Raw genomic sequence first — 22,070 nt, forward strand, 5'->3', positions numbered from 1 at the left:
ATCGAGACAACTTGTATTAGATTGTAAGTCTGGCACAAGTGAACTGTGCAATGTTAAAGTTTGGATTTCCTTTAAGCTGTTATTAAAACTTGTTAATTGTGATTTTGTTGTTTGTGTTTAATTTCTTTAGAAGGAAGATGAATTTATTATCCATCACAAAAAAATGTTCTGCATCAAGTCACAGATCTCATAATTTCTCAAATTTTAAGACAAATAATGTATAGATAATGTTTACTCTTTAACCAATGATGTACTGCAGCTATGTACATGTTCATGCTTGATGCTTAACTGATGAGATACTTTTGACAGGCACCTCCTGATTTATAACTTGCAATAATAAATCTTTCGATCAGTACCCTCATGTTATTATACTGATACTACTTGACACAAATCCCCAAGCCTTGGTTCATTTATGAACCTGACAAAATATTAAACATGGATTTGGAACTTGTACCAAGTCCCTGTGATACATGTGTAACATCTCTGTGTTTTCTGCCTCCAAGGGAAACTTGTTTACCCAATTCATGACTTGTACAAGGGCTAGAAATTTGGTGTGGAAGATAAATCCTTTGTGCACGATCCAAGGTGATAGTGTCGGATGTGCTTTGTCAAAGGAAAAGGGTGGTATGTAATTGTTAGATTCAGTGATGTTTAAACATTTATTACCGGAAGTTTAGTGGACTTAATTGGTTTTAAGAATGATTAACCTTTCGTAGATCTCGGTACAGGCTGATCTTATCTGTACTTTCCTCTTCTTCCTTTGAATTATTTGAAAACATGAGTAACCTACGTGTTAAATCTGAGAAAAATCCAGCAAGAATTTTCTGGGAAATAGTGACTAACTTTAATTGACAAAATTCAAAATGGCCGCCTGTTGGCCATCTTATTTTATCATTATTAGCTCACCTGCCCGAAGGGCAAGTGAGCTTATGCCATGGTGCGGCGTCCGTCGTCCATCCGTCCGTCCGGCCGTCTGTCCGGCCGTCCGTCCGGCGTCAACTTTTTCATTTAAACAACTTCTTCTCAATAACCAAGAGGCCCAGGAACTTCATATTGGGCCTGTAGTATACTTGGGTGAAGGGCTACCAAGTTTGTTAAAATAAATTACTTTGACCTTCATTCAAGGTCACAGGGGTCAAATACGCTATAATCTTCAAACGACTTCTTCTCAATAACCAAAAGCCCCAGGGACCTGATATTGGGCCTGTAGCATGCTGGGGTGAAGGGCTACCAAGTTTGTTAAAATAAATGACCTTGACTTTCATTCAAGGTCACACGGGTCAAATAGACTATAATCTTCAAACAACTTCTTCTCAATAACCAAGAGGCCCAGGGACTTGATATTGGGCCTGTAGCATGCTAAAGTGAAGGGCTACCAAGTTTGTTAAAATAAATTACTTTGACCTTCATTCAAGGTCACAGGGGTCAAATACACTATAATCTTCAAACAACTTCTTCTCAATAACCAGAAGACCCAGGGACCTGATATTGGGCCTGTAGCATGCTGGGGTGAAGGGCTACAAAGTTTGTTCAAATAAATGACCTTGACCTTCATTCAAGGTCACATGGGTCAAATAGGCTATAATCTTCAAAAGACTTCTTCTCAATAACCAAGAGGCACAGGGACTTGATATTTGGCCTGTATCATGCTGGGGTGAAAGGCTACCAAGTTTGTTAAAATAAATGACCTTGACCTTCATTCAAGGTCACATGGGTCAAATAGGTTATAATCTTCAAACGACTTCTTCTCAATAACTAGGGCCCAGGGACTTGATATTGGGCCTGTAGCATGCTAAAGTGAAGGGCTACCAAGTTTGTTAAAATAAATGACCTTGACTATCATTCAAGGTCACATGGGTCAAATACACTATAATCTTCAAACGACTTCTTCTCAATAACCAAGAGGCCCAGGGAATTGATATTGGGCCTGTAGCATGCTGGGGTGAAGGGCTACCAAGTTTGTTAAAATAAATGACTTTGACTATCATTCAAGGTCACATGGGTCAAATACACTATAATCTTCAAAAGACTTCTTCTCAATAACCAAGAGGCACAGGGACTTGATATTGGGCCTGTAGCATGCTGGGGTGAAAGGCTACCAAGTTTGTTAAAATAAATGACCTTGACCTTCATTCAAGGTCACATTTGTCAAATAGGTTATAATATTCAAACGACTTCTTCTCAATAACCAAGAGGCCCAGGGAATTGATATTGGGCCTGTAGCATGCTTGGGTGAAGGGCTACCAAGTTTGTTCAAATAGATGACCTTGACCTTCATTCAAGGTCACATGGGTCAATTAGGTTAAAATCTTTAAAAGACTTCTTCTCAATAACCAAGAGGCCCAGGGACTTGATATTGGGCCTGTCTGTAGCATGCTTAGAGCAAAGAGCCAAGACCCGATCTTAGGCCAATAGTATGCTGGAATGAGGGACTAAAAAATATATTGACATGAATAAACTTAGCTTACTCTGATATTTGAATAAAGTTGTTATCAGCATAGTATCTGTAGAAATGACCTCAATCAACTGCAAATTTGCTCTAGAGCCAGGTGAGCGATACAGGCCCATTGGGCCTCTTGTAATATATATTTGAGCCAAAGGTTTCAGTTGAGGTGATGCCAAGTGACAAGTTAGTGTCTTATTTAGTAGTTTTACGAAGTATACATAATTACAAACATTTCCATTGCGATTGAAAATTTTTTACAACGTACTTGATCAAATTTATATATCGGTGATTAGGATTGCCTCCCTTTGTCCGTATTCTAAATCGGCAGATCAAATAAATATCTTTTATTGAGAAACAGAATCACAGATGTTGTTATGTATTTTTAGTGAATGTTGGTAAAATAGAAAACTGATTACTGTACATCGTTTATTGTACTAATTGAATCTATTAGATAAACCAGACAACCTGCTCAGCAACTAAGAATGTAAGGTCTCTGGATAACGTAGTAGGGTCTAGCTTTCTATTGGGAAAACATTTCAAATTATCTATCATACAAGTAAATTATTGTGGCATCATATTGATTCGTATTGGTATTTCAGGCTTCTTACTGAGGGGTGTCGCCGCTTTTAATACTACTTATTTCAGAGTGCTGCCTGTCGGGATCCTTGTCTGTTGTGGCATTTAGTAATCCGAATACAGTTCCTAGATCACTTCCGGTCGGGAAAACACGTCAAAATCGCCAAAGAGAATGGCTGATGTCACCAATCTGTTCAAAGCGACGATTAAGACAGTGAAATCAAGAAACAAAGTTCTTGGCGATTATGCAAATGGAGGAAAGAAAAATAACTCGTCTTCCATCTTCCCTGTGTCAAAGCACAAAGGAGATTTTGAACAAAAAGCAAAGGAAATGGTAACGCAACTTAATTATCAGCTGCTGTTGTCGGACCACAGGGGTTCGTTACAAATGAGATGTATCATGCATATAACTCCAATAATATTAGAGGTTTGCACGACAGGAAACTTTTGACAGGCTGTCGCAATATCCACCAATGTAATCAGGTGGAATCAGACCTCTTATACGTATAGGAGTACATGCATTTTAGTGGTAAATTCATCATATCAAATAAAATGAATCCAGTGAAAAACATTAATGTAAAGCAGACTATACAATGTTACATCTCTCAGTAGGTACACTTGTACATGTAGATTAATTACTGAATTATCTGTATTGTTAAGCTAGTATAAACCACATTACATTTCATCAAGTTGAAGTGGCAATATGCAATGCATTAACATTTTACAAACAACAAAATAAGACCCTGGAAGGATCCAGGAACAAGTTGTTAAGTATATGTTGATCTTTTTACATTAAGTTTTGTTTGTATTAGGTGTCCAGTATAACAAGACTAAGGGATTTTCTCCTGGAACACCGGAAAGAGTATGTGAATGCTGGCAGGTGAGTCATTTACATAAATCACAGATAAACATAAATTAATTTTAGTTCAATCTTACCAAGGAACAATGTATAGATATAGTAATTCAAACAGGAGTAATGGGACATCATAAAACCCCACATAATTAGCATAAAGAATCCCCTAAAATTTAAAAATGGGTTAATGCACAAGTTTCAGAGTATGTAAATTCATAAGAGAAATGAGTGACAGTATTGTTTTACCGTAGGTACCATTACTATGTTACATATTTATGAAATGTGATGGAAAATATTGATTGTATTTAGTTTTCCTGATAAAAAATCTAAATTGTTAAATGATTGTAAGAACATTTGCTTTAGTAACGATAATTTGAAATTGTTATCATTATGCCCTGTTCTTAATTAAAAACTGGTGTTTCTATTTCAGCCATGTCACTATGGAAGCTTCCAGAATGACAGATGCGGAGAGAGATCAGATCGATTCAGATGCTCAGGACATCATTAAAACTTGCAGGGAAACCATTATGAAATTTAAAGATGAATGTAAGTCATATTTTTTCTTCTTTTTTTTTTTAATTGGTGGAAGTCACAGTTCTCCTGAATCAAAATACAGGTAAAAACTGGGATGTCTGGAGATTTGGTTTGGTTTGCTTTATTTTGTTTAATGTCCTATTAACAGCTAAGGTCATTTAAAGACGGCCTCCCGTATGTGCCACATGCATGCGTGTGGTGAGTGCGTATGTGTGTTTTGGAAGGCTTGCCGATTTATAGTGCTACCTCACTGAAGCATACTGCCGAAGACACCCAGCAGGACACCCCATCCGGTCACATTATACTGACAACGGGTGAACCAGTCATCCCACTTCCAAAATGCTGAGCGCTAAGCAGGAGTAGCAACTGCCATTTTTGATGACTGGTATGTCTCGGCCAGGGGACAGAACTTAAAGCCTTCCTCACAGCGGCGAACGCTCAACTAAAGGCCAAAAGTGAGGCATTGTCAAGGGAGGCATTAGGAAGAAGAAAGTTTTTCAGAAAGAAGAGAAAAGATAATTCAAAATTTAGTCGCCTCTTACGATCATGCAATGGGGGCAGCAGGTACAATTCTTACGCCCTACCTGCAGGGCAGATGTTTGGAGAAAACTGATTCTGATGTGATCAGGCGCATAACCATGTGACATGATTTTCAAGGCAAAACCAGGAATGGCAATTCTAAATTTAAATTCCCAGGTCATATGATTAAAAAAAAAAAAAAATTAGCTTTAGTGTATGATACCATAAAGTGTATACATGAATATTTTTCAACATTATATCATAAAACAAGTTATCACTTCTTCACCATACTGAAAATTGCCAAAATTTCTCCTTGGTATTGATAACTTTCAGTTCATAAAATCCACGTTGATTTAAAAGTTACCAGGGAAGTGTTTTCATTAAAAAAAAAACAATACAACTTGCTGTTCTCACTTTGCAGAAAGCTTCAATATGTTTCATTCTTTTGCTTTGAAAAAAAATATAAACATTCTTAGATCTGTCATCGTTACAAACAATACCGATGTATTGTCAATTCTATTTTTCCGATACGATATCGATTTTTTTGTCAGAGAATCGATACAAAGGTAGACAACTGTGGCAAAAACTTGATAAAATTGTTATTTTACTGGATATCTCTGTCTTTCCACTCTTGTCCGTTCTCGCTAGTTGAGAGCAGCCATTTTGCCTACGACTGTTTGATGTAATACACAAAACAATCACTCTCTGGATTTCTAAAAAGAATCCTTTTATTTATTTTACATCGTTAGACTTCTTAACTGCTGTAAAATAAGTATTCAATTTCAACAATGAATATAAACTATCTTACAAATATTTAGCATGATTAAATAGCAAAAAATGTGAAGGTATGATTTTATAAATTCTGTATTCCGGTTTCATTTTCAACGTTATTATTCCCCTTTAGTCAGGGTGTCAAAAACGCATTACCAATGAAATAAGCAAGGCGGAAGGAAACATCTTTAACTTTTACAGTCTGCACCATGCATGGTTTAGTTTGAGTAAACTTGATAACAGATGTTGTACAAGTAGGTGCATTACTTTACATTGGTAGTATGTTAATTTGTCAAAAACAACAACTAGGAAGCCTTTTTATTGAATGATAGACTTTATTGGACAGTCTCTTTTCAACACCACCAATGTTTCGATGTATATCAATATGTCGCGATATTTTTCTTTTGATATATCGATACGCCAAACTCGTATCAATGACAGCTCTAAACATTCTATACCTAGATACAATTGATATTAAAAGGTCTTAATATGTACTCAAGTATATGTGGATATAATCAACTAATACCATATGAAATGTTTTTACAGCTGAAGTTCAGAAGGTTCACCCTCAAGTGAAAGATCACAGAGACGGAGTTATTCGACTAATTGAGGAATATTTAAAAGGTGATATTATCAGGTCGTTTTATACATATATACACTAGAATTTTATTGTGGTACTGACATGCCCTGTATAAACATAGTGTATTTAAATTGTAAGTTTTGACATTTTAATCTCTCTCCCATACACTAATAATATGAACACCAGTAAGCTATGCAATTTTCATGTGCCTGTCAAATTTTAGTGGCTGTATATAGAGAATACATGGTCAGTGTCTTGAAATATCAGCTGTATTTTGGTGAGGGTAAAGAAAAACAAAAGTGGCGACTGGTGAGCCTCTTTTGTCTTTCTGTCCTGAGCCAAAAATCCAACTTATATTTTAAGTCACTAACCATGTATTCTATTTTCTCTGCAACAGTCATCAAAAATAAGTATTTTTAAGTGAAATGGTATCAACAATATTCCAAATATGTTCGCCTTTTGAACGTTTCAATTGGAAATAGATCAATCGAATTGACACATGTGCTAAGATTCTAAAATATAGATATTTTCTGTCATTGCTGAATACAGCAAAACTATAGTGGTGGGTGTATTCGACAATGTGGTGCCAGTTTCAGGATGATATTGTAAATCATCTGCATCCATCCAATTGGTTCTTGTGCAAGTTTTTTCAATCAGTAGTCTTATCAGTCAGATAATGTGTAATTGACTTAATTTTTACAAGGATATACTTGTAGGTCTAACAATGATAATATTGATTCAATTTGTGAATATAAATTTACTTTTTTTTTCTTCAAGTTTTGAGCATTTTTTGGACAGGATCAGATGGGTGTATTATGAATGTGTTCGCAGTGCTCCTGTTATTGTATACTACAGCATATCATTTGCCATAAGTTGGAGGTTTTTAGTATAATCAAATTCATTATACCTTCCATGTTTAACTTTTGTATATAATTCACTGTAATTATGTGTCATATTTCTTTTGGTTACAGTTGTTTGCAAAATTTACAGTGAACAAAAGGCTGTTCGAGTGAAAAGAGTTGTTGATAGGAAACGGATGTAAGTAAATAAGCTTTTTATCATAGATTTGATAGAAACTCTCTGTGAATTTTTTTCACTATACCATGCCAAACATGCCTACAAATCTTTATAATCCTAACTTAAATTTTGTATCAATTTTAATATGCCCAAAGAGTCGCTTGAGATAATGTGTTTGATACACAGAGCAACTACCGGTAATAGTGCACAAATTTATCAATCGTGCTAATCTGTTGAAATTTTGCTATGAACTTGAAGTTAACAAAAATCAGTACATTTACAGTATGTTTAATTACAGCAGGTTGAATTTTATGGGTCATTGACTCATCAACACTTTGATAACCTGATTCAAATTCCATCCAAATCACGATCTCATCTAATAATCTTGATCAATGTTAATTTGTTATGCTTATGTGATTTTGATTTTAAAACCTAAGTTGCCATGAGGTACCTTTCTAATCTCTCTCATTTCAGTTCTAAATTAGAGCCAGAAAGAAAGAAGAGAAAAGAACTACTGGATGCAAAAGAAGCGAAAGAAAGAAAAACAGAAAATAATATGGAGAGTACGTACTTCCAATCTTTTAGGATTTTACTTTATAGTTTTTATGATATGAAGTTGCAGCATTACATGCATGGAAAAGTGATTTTCTTATCAAATGCCATATTTCTCTTTTTGTAAAGAAGATTACAGACTGTATACCTATCTACTCCGTTTGAACATTTTGACATTGTTTCCAGTAATACATATTGTTTAAGAAACCATATGCCTGGATGATTTTTATGTAAAAAGAAGAACAATTAAAAACTTGGCATTTTGATAACCACATTTTTTTCATAAATATGTACAGTATCTGCTGTATTGACTTTCACTGTTAAGTCTAAAAGGAATGTTTAACAGAATGGAATGCATTACCATTGACAGTATATGGTTTGTATGATGATTGTTTTCTACATTTCAGCCCAGGAATCAGAAAATTCAACTAAGAGTTCTCTTCCACCAGAGAATCCGATGTTTGATGATGACGATAGTGATATTTCACCAGAGGATGCTCAGATGGTAGAATCATGCTTTCCTTCAATAGAGTTGTCCTTCTTTGTACTTCCTCTTCTGATATGGATGCTGAAGTCTAACTTAGGGCGAATTTGTTCTCCTAAAACCAGTTTTAGTTTCGAACCGGTTCTGTAAACTTTCCATTTGTTGAGTAAACCAGTTTCAAACCACATTTAAACTGAAACCGGTTCATTCATTTGTTTCTGATAAACCTAAACTAGTTTATTAAACCATTCAAACCACCACCGGTTGTGGTTTGGAAGGTTTCGTTTCTGAAAACAAGATGGCGAATGTTGTCAACATGCAGAATGTGCTCTTGAAGTGCGCTACGTACTCCAAACTTGCCAGCTATGGCTTGTAGTGTCATTTGACTGGACAAATAAAATATAAATTATAAATATTAATAATTGTTTTCCCATTGGTATGACCGTGTTCCCTTGTGTTTGTCATTGCATTGAATTGTGGAAGTATGTCTTCAACATAATTTGGGATTCGGGGAATTTTTGTGCGTTTAGGAGGTATTAACGTTTCAAATACTGCTCTGAAGCTTTTTCTCCCAAAGACACCATATTGAAAACTAGAATTTCGCATTTGTTTCTCAAGAGCAAACCAGTTTTAGTTTACAAACCGTTTTGAAAACCAGGTTTAAACCATAAACCCAAACCTAAACCAGTTTATTTGCAACAAATTTGCCCTTAATTATGTTTGTAACAGACTAGAAAGATGTCATGAATTTGGGGCTTAATTTCATAATTTATGATGTTGAATGTTAATTTCTCTAAAGAAAGAGTATAAATATTGCATCCCAAAATATTTCTATGATGATTATTTGAAGAAAAAGGTTACCAGATATTTATAAATGGATTCAGCAGGTTGCCAGTTCATAATATTATCATAATCAAATATATTTGTATCCTATTCTTAGCTGTAATTTGTTGTAGTTTGAGAGGGAGAACCAGACATTGTTTGATGAAATGAACAGCTTGGCTCAAGAAGTTAGGTAAGAGGAAGTGAACATTTCCTGTAGAAGGGAACTTTTGCAGACATATACCCTTAAACCATAACAACAAACCATAGGATTTACTTCTTTTATCAAATATTTATTTGATGGCAAGGAATGTGGATTTCCACACAGCATTAATTTAAAGGCTGCGTTAGGTTACTTGTGATATCATTGGATAAATCTACAAGTATGAATGTAATAAAAACTGAAAAAAAATATAGAAGTTTGAATTAGTTAATGTTGAGCTTTCTCTTGCAGTCAAATAATGTAAGATATTTTTGTACCTGCAATATTTTTCATATAACACCATAGTGAAGGAAACTTAATTTTGTTTGATGTACAAGTTTTTGTCATTGAATGTAGTATTACTATTCCACCTCCCCCCACAAAAAAAAACTCCTCGAAGGAAGAAATATTTAATTGAATGTTATTTACAGTCACATTGAAGGCCAAGTGGTGGAAATAGCACGTCTCCAGGAGATTTTCACTGAAAAAGTTCTAGAACAGGTAAGACAATATAATTATAATACATTTGTACTTAAAACATGAATATATGTATACATGCCCTTGAAATACAGATATAGCAATATCAAAACTGGAATGTAGGTAAGTAAAAGATTAACTTGATATCCTGGCTCCTGCATTCCAAGTTTTATGCAAGACGATCATTAAAGGGGCACTTAAGGGAAACCATCAAAAGAAAAAAAAAATGCAAATTCATGCACAAATGCTTTAGAGGTTGATCATGTGTAATACATTCTACTAAGTTTCATATAGAAATGTTTGAAAGGGTCAACAGTATTTCCTCAAGGAAGCTTTATGTAATGACAATGAAATATGTATAATGCATAATGTGACCAATGAGGGGTCCTGCTGGATGTCTTCGGCAGTACAATTCAGTAAGGTAGCACTATAAGTCAACTTCAGTTTCATGCTATCACAAGGAGGCAAACATATTGCAGCCTCCTAAAATACACCTGTGTATATCTCATGCATGCATCTCGTACACGTTGGAGGCCTTCCATAAATTACTACAAATGTATAGCTATTGGTAGGTCATTGACAATACAAACCAACCAACCCAAGATTGACAAAAAAACATTTGAGAGAATAATCATTATATTTATTTACAACTTTGATCCAGACATCAAATTTAGGTCACCTGAGACGAAGTGACCTACTGCGATCTCATTTTGTCCATTGTGCGTTGTTTGACTTCTTTTCAATAAGAAAGAAGCCTGGTTTCATGATATTGGGCCAGTATCATGCTGGAATGAAGGCCTACAGAGTTTGTTTAAATCAATGATCTTGACCTACTTTAAAGGTTACAGGGGTTATATGACTTGAAAATCTTAAAACAGCTAATTCTCAATAACCAAGAGGCCCAGGGCTATGAAATTAAGGCAGTAACATGAAGGGATGAAGGTGGACAAAGTTTTTTCAAATGAATGACATTGATTTACTTTCAAGGTCACTGGGTCAAATGTACTAAAATATTTAAAGGACTTCCTCTCAATAACCAAGAGGTCCAGTGTCATGATATTTGGCCCGTAGCATGCTGGGATGAAGGCCTTCGACCTTTGTTCAAATGGATGACCTTGATTTACTTTCAAGGTCACAGGGCTGAGATCTGTTTAATGTTACTTTAAAAGCAACACATCATCTATCGGTGTACACATCAGAAATATGGTGACTCTTTTTATATTGACATACATAAAGGAGCATAATTTATAGAAAATCTAACAAAATAAACACTTAATGATAACAAAGCGATTTAAGTAACCTTCTTTTACTCTATCTGCAGGACAAAGACATAGACAGAATAGCAGAAAATGTTGTTGGTGCTACAGAGAACATTAAAGACGGAAATGAAGAAATTCGAGAGGTAAGAAATGTCTTTTCTAAATTCTGTAAAAAAAAAAAAAAATTTTAGCATTACATTTAGTTTTCTGTAATGGCATGCACACTTTCAAATAAGGATTCTGGATAATGATTTCAAGCAGTACTCTTCTCTGACTGGATGGTTACATGGCTCACAAAGACCTTGAAAAGTGCTCGAATTTCAGTGTGATGCTTGAAAAATCCTGGTTTTGTACTCTTCCGAAAAGTCTGTTAAAGGTCATTGAATTTTGATTTTTGTTTTCTTTGAAAGTTTTACTGCTGGTTTCAGAATTTAAACAAATAAAGGACATTTTGATTTAAGTTGGTGTTTCATATAGTTTGTCAATAGTGATCTATTTTTAAGAAGTTGACTGTCTGCTGGGCTAATTATTGTCAAGTAATTTACATATTAATTTGTTATTCTCTGTCATCTTCATTGCATTGTTGCTCTCTGTAATATCAGCCTTTTTGGTCTTGTCTTTGTTTTTTTACTTTGGGAAAAAGGCTTGAACATTGTTTGAAAAAGGTTTGAAAAGTTTTTGAAAAGACTCAAGAAGTCTGGCCCTAAATGACCCTAGTTGTCGATGGGCCGTAAAACATAAACAAACAAACTCAAGAAGTCCTCATGGGAAAGATTATGGTATCACATGTTAAAAATGGAAGTGTGTGTAGGGGCAAAACACTATCCTGCTTTTGGTGAAAACTATCTCATCGACTCAGGAGTCCTAATAAAAGGAAACACAGCTTATACATTATAAAAGTTTTATAAAAAGGGCTTCAATGGTTGCAGCAGGGAGGTATAAATAACGTTTTGTTTGGTGTGCTCCATGTTTCTTTCAAACAAATTGCAGTATTTATTTTTTATGAATTGGAAAATCACTTGACCAACACTGCTGGTTCTTCTTATTAGAACATTTGTATGAAGTACTTGAGTAATACCAAGCGCAATCTTGTAGTATCCTCCACTCTTCAATCAAGTAAAATTATATTTTTGTCTGTTTTGTCGATAGTTTATTCCATGTTATTCCATGTTTAGAACATACAATATTTGTCACTGTTAAAATCCATGGAATAAAAGTTTTCTCTACTAGGCAAAAATTCGGGCAGCAGTGCGTTGAATACTGTAAAGTTAAATTCCACAAGGCTAATATTTCACAGTAGTGGCCGCTAGACCTAGTTAGTGGGTATTAAAATCCGCGCAACCACACTTTTAACATTCTGTAGTATACACTTCTATACATCTGTTTGTATGGAAATGTTCGCTGGGTATTTATTTTTGTGCTATATATAATGACCGCGAATGTTCAATATTACCGACTATACACTTCTCTCTTCCAAGCTCTTACTGAAATATTGACATGTATATACATTGATACATGGCATCCAGTTGACCCTTGAGATTTAGCAATTTCAGAAGTCAAATCACTATTTCTCAGAAATCTGAAGGGTCAAAACATATGTCAAATAGATATGTGCTTTCAAACCCAAGAGTTAGATCTGACTATGGGGAGTCAAAAACATACTGTCAAGGGTCTACTGGATGCCCTGATATAGATACCACCAATCCAGTAGTAACGGTGAGATTGACATCTATACCATCTTGGGTGAAAGTTACGGTATCAAGAGTGTAGCTTATACTTAAAATAAAACATTACGGTAATATGCAGTTTCGAATTTCCAAGTTGGTTATATGATTACAATGCCCTCACCCATATGCAGCTAACAGACATGTATATACATGTACATGTACTTTGTAGTCCTTACTATACAGCGAGCTATATGTAGTTACTGACATTACTACAATGCATGTAGCGGCCGCGGTGGCTGAGTGATTAAGGTGTCCCGACACTTTATCACTAGCCCTCTACTTCTGGGTTCCGAGTTTGAAACCCACATGGGGCAGTTGCCTGGTACTGACTGTAGGTCGGTGGTTTTTCTCCAGGTACTCAAGCTTTCCTCCACGTGACCTCCAGAACCTGGCACGTCCTTAAATGATCCAGGCTGTTAATAGGACATTAAACAAAATAAACCTAATACAATGCATAGCTTCAAATACAATGCACAGCTTCAAATTTCTACTCTTTTCTAGTGTTAAACCAAAACATTATGTTTGCATGATATAAACAACACCTTGAATACACACAGATTTGTATCACGTCATGTTTCCAGGATCATCTAGAAGGGAATCAGAATTCTTTGGTTTTTGCTACTTAAAGATTTTTTTTCTTGCATGAAAACCAGAGAATATAAATCAGTAAACAGAGTATTACACAAATTTTTCTTTTTAAGGCACCAAAGATCATGCAACAGTTTTAGAATTTTACATCAATTTATTTTCTATGATTTCAGACAGTTTTAGATTTAAGATAATTTCATGACCCTAAGGCCTGTTTTTCCTACAATATGAAAAGTATTTACTCTCTAATGTTGTTTATACACACGGGAAACCCATTGTACAATGTAAATGATGCTTTTGAGATCATCTGAATAACCCAGGTGACATATTGTGCAGGCCTTTTGTCAGAATAAATAGAATGGAATTGTTTTTTAGCCATTGCTTTGCATTTAGTATAAAAGCATTGCACACTCTATTAGTAAATTGTCTTGTCAACATCTCAGTTATTTGTTTCCATGTCTTAAAACACCCCTGTATTGTTTCTGTAGCTGACATGAACACATTAAATGGTATATAAATGGGAGTCTTGTCAGTTATAATCAAAAATCCTCTACAAATTATCTTGATGTGTCAGCTGTTTATATTCCTTAAATACTGCACTAAATTGGGTAAAAAAGACATTCATCTAAAACTCAAGGTTATGTTAACACATTATCTTCACATTGAAGAATTCTTCCTTAGCCTACTTTGCACCATTTTAAGTTGTAGCTATGCAGTAAAATGCTGTAAACTACATACTTTACCATGTAGTAATGTAGCTTCACCATTTTATAGAACCCCTGAGATCTTTTGAGAAACAGAAAACTGTATTATGATGTCATTTAATTGTATTTTTGTTTACATTGTGCCAACTCTCATATTTGCTAAATACATTTGATTTGTTTTTTGGGGTTTATTGACTGTGAACACCCAGGGTTTTTGAGTAAATGGTCTACTTTATTAGCTGTTTTCTGGGTTTATTGACCCATGAACAGCCAGGGTCCTTTTAAGGTGGGTGTCTTCTTCTAGCAGCTGGTGTCCTCTCCTAACGTCATACATACAGCTGATCTCATGCTATACAGATCATACAAAATGATGTGAAATATGTAATATTTATCAACATATTATCGTTTGATTATCATTCAGAATTTTGGATTAAAGTTCTATGATCCTACGATAAATCACTGAATGGTAACAGTGCACAGAAATACTATAATTATACATAATTTGATGCACACAAATTTTAGCGCAAAATAAAATCATAACAGTATAGCTGAATGATCAATTTGTGGCGCAACAATTATTGCCATAGAAACCAATGTAGATAAACTACAATTAGTACAATCATAATTTAGCGGAATGCTTCCAGTGCAAATATGCTAAAATAAAATTAGCACTAAAATATATACATTTACAGTATGTGATAAAGCAATTCCTTGAAGTTTAAACAATTTTAAGTTATTGATGTTGTTTTTATTTGCAGGCCATTAAGAACAGTGCTGGATTACGTGTATGGATTTTATTTTTTTTTCTTGTGTTGCCACTCTCCCTACTGTTCTTACATTGGTACAACGACTAGACTAGCCAGCATAATAGATGTCAATTATAACACATGTATTACTATCAAAGCTGTTCTGTGAGATAAAATTAATGGACACACTACTTGCTATTCCTCCTTCTTTCAATGAAGTATAATTGTGATTTAAGTGGTAGAGAAATGTTATTTATTGATTGGTAGAGCAGACTGAAAGAATATTTCATATGATAGTTTCACATAGTTTCACATAGTTTCACAGCCAAGTAAGTTGTTTAAGAATCAAGTAGGACTGTTACATACTGGTTGTCTCCTTAATATTTCACGAGATATCCTGCTTGACAGATAATTAAAAATCATGTTACGATTCCCTGTTGATGAAATTTTATAAATTTAGACATTTTTGAAAAAACTTACATTACAGTGTAACTGAAATACGAATTCATGTCCGTAAAGGACATTTTAGTTGTTTTTTTTATGTTTTCCTCATGTCACCATATAAAGGATTCACTTTGGGTTCTTTTTTGGGGGTGGGGGTAACTAAATTCTGAAATTTAAGCTTCACTGTAAATTTCAATAGTGAAACAAAATAACATGACGTACCTCTAGAAAGATGCTATTGGTAAGTTTTGCATCTTTTTAAGAATTTCACAGAATACCATATTATAATATAGTTATCAATAAGCTTTTGTTGAAGAATGATGTGCAAGCTAAAATTTCAAAAAGTTCAAAATTGTCAGTCTTGTTGAATCAGACAGATTACTAAAATGTTTTGTATGCATATACATTTCTGATTATTAAAGTGCTTTACTGAAACTTCATCAGGAAGCAAATTTCAGAACTGTTGAATGTTTGTAATACTCTTGTTGATATATTGCCATCTTGTGTGTAATCTCATTGTTGATTTTGAATGAGGATGCAGATTCAGTCATCATTTGAAGAGATGAAATCTGTCTAGGACTGTTGTCTGCTATTAAAACAGTAATTAATTATATAATATTGTTAATTGTGCAATATTTCATGCTTGAAAATAAATAATGAAAACACCTGTTCTGTATTTTTTTCATTTATGTGTCTTCTTTTGTGACATTCAAGAAAAAAAAATGTTTAAGATTAACAAACACATTCCTCTGGTACCACAGGGGCTTGGCACGATTTTATAATAATAGTCCATATATATATATATCATAGTCACTCTGTAATACATATATATATGGACTATCATTTATAAAATCGTGCCAAGCCCTGTGTCTGTTACCTGATTTGAGGCGTTGCCTGTGAATTGCCAAATTAGAAAAAAAAAGAGAAATCGTCATGAAAGTTCGCACAACGCTGGTGTCTATATATAGCAGTCTATAAGCTTATAAACTCCCGGTTTAATTTTGGATCAATTCGCGTAAGTTTACGTACTAAATAATTACAACACATTCTCCGCCTTAATCATGATGAGGGTTGTTCATACCAAGGCTCGCAATATCAAATGAATAATTTAAAACCATCAGAAACTCGCTTGGATAAGAATTAGATTTTCAACCGCTAGTATCATTATTTTCTATCTTGTTTTGGAAAGTCAATTTATCCGGGTTTTATGCAATTGTATAGAATTTATGATATTGTTGCGGTAGTGTTACTGAAATGATCTTATGTCCTCATCTGCTACAGATAGTATTTGTTAACATCCACAGGGAATCGGGGCCAACAATGATACAGGAAAAAAAGCGAAATTTAGAAAGTAAAACTCATTAACGATTTTACATCGCCGACAGTGTATACACGTTTTCTGTCTCAAAAAGACATTAAATGGCACGTTCGGTATAGAGTGATACAAAAAAATGTATATAATTATCAAAAACAAACGCAAATAACCATGGCGCCGTGAAAATATCTATCAGGCCTATATGAAAAATCTAAAGTAATGTGTTGAGTTGCCAAGTCATAAGGCAGAGTTGATTTCCTTAAAAAACAGCATTTTGAATTTTTGCGTTCTGCTTTAGTTGCAAATGTTTCCACAATAGGTTGTATTGTAAACAACTCATCAGCTTTTCTTTAAAGGGGCATTCCTTCGCTTGAATGAAGTTTAGGTCGTCAAAATGGAACTTACTGGAAAAAAATACATTTTTCCAAGTAATAAAAGTTATAATCTTTACATTAATACGACAGATTTACTCTCAAGAGAACCCAAAGTTCTTCGAGTATTCGACCCGAATTATCACTAATTACCGCAAAAACATGCGGTATTTGTTTACAATACACGTTCAGATATAGATTTCATCAATAGATATTGTGCATGTTTCTTGTGTCCGAACGAAGGAATGCCCCTTTAAACTAATGGTATTATTAGTTTGTTTTAACAAAACGAGACTCAAACAATATACACGTAACTTTCTTTTATTGCATGTATCCCGAACGGAACCCCGACTCGACTTAAGAAACTATCACAACTGTAAGTTTGACAAGGCATTAGATCCAGATTAAACTCGACAAAACATTGGTCAATATTTAAGGAAGATGATGAGAGAACCTGGCCGTTATTGTTTTCTGTACAAAGAAGAGTATCGGAGAAATTGATGAATGCTCCCCGAAAACAACTTAATTGGAGACTTATTGTCTGCGAATTTCGTATTTAGTTATATAAATAATGCGTATCTGTAAAAAGATGTTAAAATGGACGGTTTGAAAAAGGCAAAACAAATGTTTTAACATGTTATATACAAATATATGGTGCGGACATGAAATTTTAACAAAGGGCAATAACTCTGTAAATAAGGAGTTTCGGGCCCTGACTTTGGTTTATTGCACATCTTCTTCGTATGGGCAATGTATACATCTAAGTTTAAATACAAGCAAGATTACTATGCTCCGGTGGAGGGGGGAGGGGGGGGGGGGGGGGGGGGGGGGGGGCGGTGGCCGAGTGGTTAAGGTGTACCGACACTTTATCACTAGCCCTCCACCACTGGATTGCGAGTTCGAAACCTACGTGGGGCAGTTGCCAGGTACTGACCGTAGGCCGGTGGTTTTTCTCCGGCCACTCCAGCTTTCCTCCACCTCCAAAACCAGGCACGTCCTTAAATGATCCTGGCTGTTAATAGGACGTTAAACAAAAACAAACCAAACAAACCAACTATGCTCCGCATACGAAACTTAAACAAAGGGCAATAACTCTGTAAATAAGTGGTCGTGGTACTTTAATCCTGTCCATTGCACATCGCCTTAAAGTAACTGATATAGACACATTTTTTTTTATAATTCATACTTAACTGTTGGCAAAGTTATGTTGCAGACACGACATTTTAACGATGGGCAATAACTGTAAATAAGAGGTTGTGGACCTGGAATTTAATACACTTCACATCGTCTAAAATTGGTGTACATGTACATAGCAAGTTTCGCGACATTGCTTACATTGGGCAAAGTTACACTCCGCAATAAAAAGGCCAAACGGCCGGACGGAAAGGCGGCATAAACTTAAGACTTGAGCTAAACGTCCAGTGATTGGTAATACTTGGTTGGTTTTAGCCGTCTCGGTGTTTCACGTAAAAAGGCCACAAATGTGAGGTTAGGGGGAAGGAATGATTATTGAGTTTAGACATATAGATATTAGATTTTAGAATTTTGAGGATTGATGACTCTTGATTTTAGGCATAAAGAAACTAAATTAGAAATTGACTTACTCTTACTTTTGATAGTTATCTCAATTAAAACGCTATCACCGTCACCAGCCTACATGCTCGTCGCATTCTGTTATAATAATAAACAAGTGGGCGTCCGTTCAGTTGGCGTCTCCGGAAACAACATTTGGAGTTACCACTCATTTAGGTAATTGTGATGCTTTAATTGGAAATTATCCCTGTCATGCTGTGACATTCAACGCTTAAACCCAGTTGTCGTATACTAAACAGTTTCAAGAAATTCCTTTAAAATGTTTTGTTGCCGACTCCATGTCAAAGTTAGTAAATTTTAATGTCTCGTCATTTTGATCCGATTCGTTTTTAAAACAAGCTCAGGAATATCTTTTTCCCGAGTTTTGGAGAATAGCGGGAAATATTTGTCCTGTATACACGGAGTATATGTTGACAGGTTGTCCGTCTCGTGCATTGGCAATAGCCAATCAGATAGGGCCATTGGTTAGGTGTAGATCGGGTATAGGTTGGGTAGTCATTCTAACTCAAAACGTCATACATGTAGTACGGCAAAATGGAAATTTTGCATATAGTAGATATATTACATTTATAGAGGTATGTTTGGGTGTCGCTAAATGGTTAGAAATCCCTGCAAAAAAAAAACCCAAACAAACAAACCTTAAGCATTGTCGGGCTGGTACACCTCCTGTTCTCCTATAAGAAGGTTTCAGGTTGGGTGGCGCGCTTGGTTTTTGAGGATGTTTAACGCGACAACCTGTGAGAGGGAATGAGAAGAAGAAAACGTTGAGACGTATCAAGTGTACTTTACTTACTTGAATAAACGCCGACTCCGTCTGTACTAGCGGTTTGGTTTGGTTTGGTTTATTTTGTTTAACGTCCTATTAACAGCTAAGGTCATTTAAGGACGGCCTCCCGTGCGTGCGACATGCATGCGTGTGGTGAGTGCGTATGTGTGTTTTGGGCACGACTGGTTCGCCCGTTGTCAGTATAATGTGACCGGGTGGGGTGTCCTGCTGGGTGTCTTCGGCAGTATGCTTCAGGGAGGTAGCACTATAAATCGGCAAAATTTCCGGCCTATCACAAGGAGACTTAACACGAACATACCGCAGCCTCCGTACTAGCGTTCGAGCAGCTAATTGCTATATATATGCGTTGGTTTTTGATATATATACGTGTAGGGAGTATATAGAGGACTGTAGTCATATAGCCACCTACAAGATTGGGTGACCGTGACTCTATAGTATAAGTTTGATTGAAGATGTGTTTTTGGATAAACATTTTATATTTTGTGACTGATATACAGGGAAACTATTGCAAAATACTACATGTATTTGTATAACAAGAGTACCATATGGCATGCATCGCTCACCTGGATATTTCTAACATACTCTTATTTAAGTTTTATTTCAAATATTTTCCTACCTTTGAACTGCCTTTCCAAACAATGGTTCTAACTACAGGTGGACTTAATCCCGTAATTCTCGAAAAGATCAACTTGAGTTTCTTTTACCACTATATTTCCCTTATAGGACTCCTTTCTCCCGCCCCTAGAGTGCCACATCCTTCATTAGATTTCATTTGACAAATAATCAATTCTGTTGTTCGGGATTTACAGCGATTTAAACGATTTACCTCAATTTCTCCCATTTGGCCCCACTAATCCGGCTTCAGGGGAGCCACATCCTCCATTTGTATGATTTAGATTTCCTGGGCCCAATAATACTTCAAACCAAATTTCATTACAATCTACTCATGCGTTCAGGAGTAGCAGGGGTTAAAACATATCTCAATTTTCCTTGTTGGGCCCGCCCCTCCGGCTCCAAGGGGCCACATCCTTCGTTTGATCTCCTTTGCCCAATAATGCTCCAAACCAAATTTCATCAAAATCTATACAGACGTTCAGGTCTATAGTAAGGCTTTAAAGGAATTGAGGACAGACGACGGACGGTGCTCAATCGCGCCAGGTGAGCTAATAAAACCATTGTACCTTGTCCTTATATTCTCCACGGAAAACAACTGAAGTCAGTCTCTGTAGAGAAATGTATACAGCCACTCTGCTACTGAATCTTACGTGCGAGGCTCATATAAACAATATCCGTTCACAAACAAATTCAACATAAGACTTCTTAAGAAAAAACATCAAAGCAGGATCCAAATCTGTCAAAACACAAACACATCTAGCCATGGTAAGACCTTCTCCAGGGTATGCTTGCTCTGCTTGGAAACAAAATTGAAATGGAGTAACTGAGAGCCGCCCGTTACGTCTCCGTCAAATTTGTAAGTACATCCAGTGTTAGAGACATGATAAACATCATAGAATGGCACTCTTTATACCTATATAACAGAAGAAAAGAACTAAGGTTGATCACTCTCCACAAGATAAAAAAGACCCGATGATCTGTAAGGGAAACCCCACTGTTTCCTCCAAGCCGCTATACCTATCATCCTCATCAAAATTCTTACTAATTCAAGCATGCAAGTCACAGATTAGAAATTGTTCATTTTTCTCTAAAAATATTTCCGGCTGGAACTTTCTACCAGACTATATCACCTCTACTGATTAACGTTCCCTGGTGTTTATTAGACACATCAAATTTATCCTACGTTGAACCTGCATTTCCGGCTCTATGGCTACCACACTCCGAAAGGAAATGATGGCATTTTGAACCTGTCCCGCTACTTTTTAACACTACCCAATAAATTGTGAAAACTATGATCGCAAACTTACACTCAAGGAAAATAATATTTGATATTGTTAAATTCAATATGCTGTAATAAAATCTGTAATTAATAAATAACAAGAGATCACAGAGGGATCTTGGCACCCACCATTGGATTATCCATATCAGTCATATGAAAGACAGATCTTTTCTCTTCTTTCCCCTTCTGTCACTCTTCCGTCAAATCATTTAAAAACTTTATATAAATCGATATAGCAGGAGCAATCTGCAAATGTCATATGCCATTTTTCGATCGGTCACAAAATGCAATATGCAGAACTAGGGACCTAGCGAAACTTACATATGAAACCTGAGAAAGATCCCTTTGGAACTTTCTGAGAAATAGCGATAACAAACTTTAATTGTCAAAATCCAAAATGGCCGCCTGTCGGCCATGTTGTTTTCTGATATTGGAATGTGCATATGCAGGCCAGTTTCGTAGCCAATGTATGTACATGTACATATTTTCCCCGTTTAGTTATGTCCCTTGGTAGCCGAAAAGCTGCTATATACAGACTTCCACGTCAGGGACACCAGTCTGATTAATACTCACCTGTTCGTTTGGCTGGGTTTTTCATTTTACTAATGATTAATACAAAATCAAAACTTTTGAAATACATTTTACATAATAACAATCTTAAAGCTTCATACTCCAAAAAATACAAGAAAGCCCGCTGTATCCCACAGCATGTTGATCGTAGAAGGCGACCAAAAGTGGGCCCTCTGAAGGATTCTCTTCTATTTTGGGGACATTGACGAGACCTAAATTGATCCTCTGCCCCATTGCGG

The 22,070-nt window shown here is 35.6% G+C and overlaps 1 protein-coding gene across 1 annotated transcript; it reads left to right on the top strand.

The window, feature by feature from the left end:
* Positions 1-3,141: 3,141 nt before the first annotated feature.
* Positions 3,142-15,969, top strand: LOC117339498 (syntaxin-18-like). The gene is made up of 11 exons (XM_033901133.1): positions 3,142-3,356; positions 3,835-3,902; positions 4,306-4,421; positions 6,246-6,323; positions 7,251-7,317; positions 7,771-7,859; positions 8,256-8,353; positions 9,289-9,347; positions 9,788-9,857; positions 11,155-11,235; positions 14,870-15,969. The coding sequence occupies exons 1-11, from the start codon at positions 3,195-3,197 to the stop codon at positions 14,963-14,965; spliced, it is 984 nt and encodes a 327-aa protein (XP_033757024.1). The 5' UTR covers positions 3,142-3,194; the 3' UTR covers positions 14,966-15,969.
* Positions 15,970-22,070: the final 6,101 nt, after the last annotated feature.

Source organism: Pecten maximus, chromosome 12 (assembly GCF_902652985.1).
Source record: "Pecten maximus chromosome 12, xPecMax1.1, whole genome shotgun sequence".
Classification (NCBI taxonomy): domain Eukaryota; kingdom Metazoa; phylum Mollusca; class Bivalvia; order Pectinida; family Pectinidae; genus Pecten; species Pecten maximus.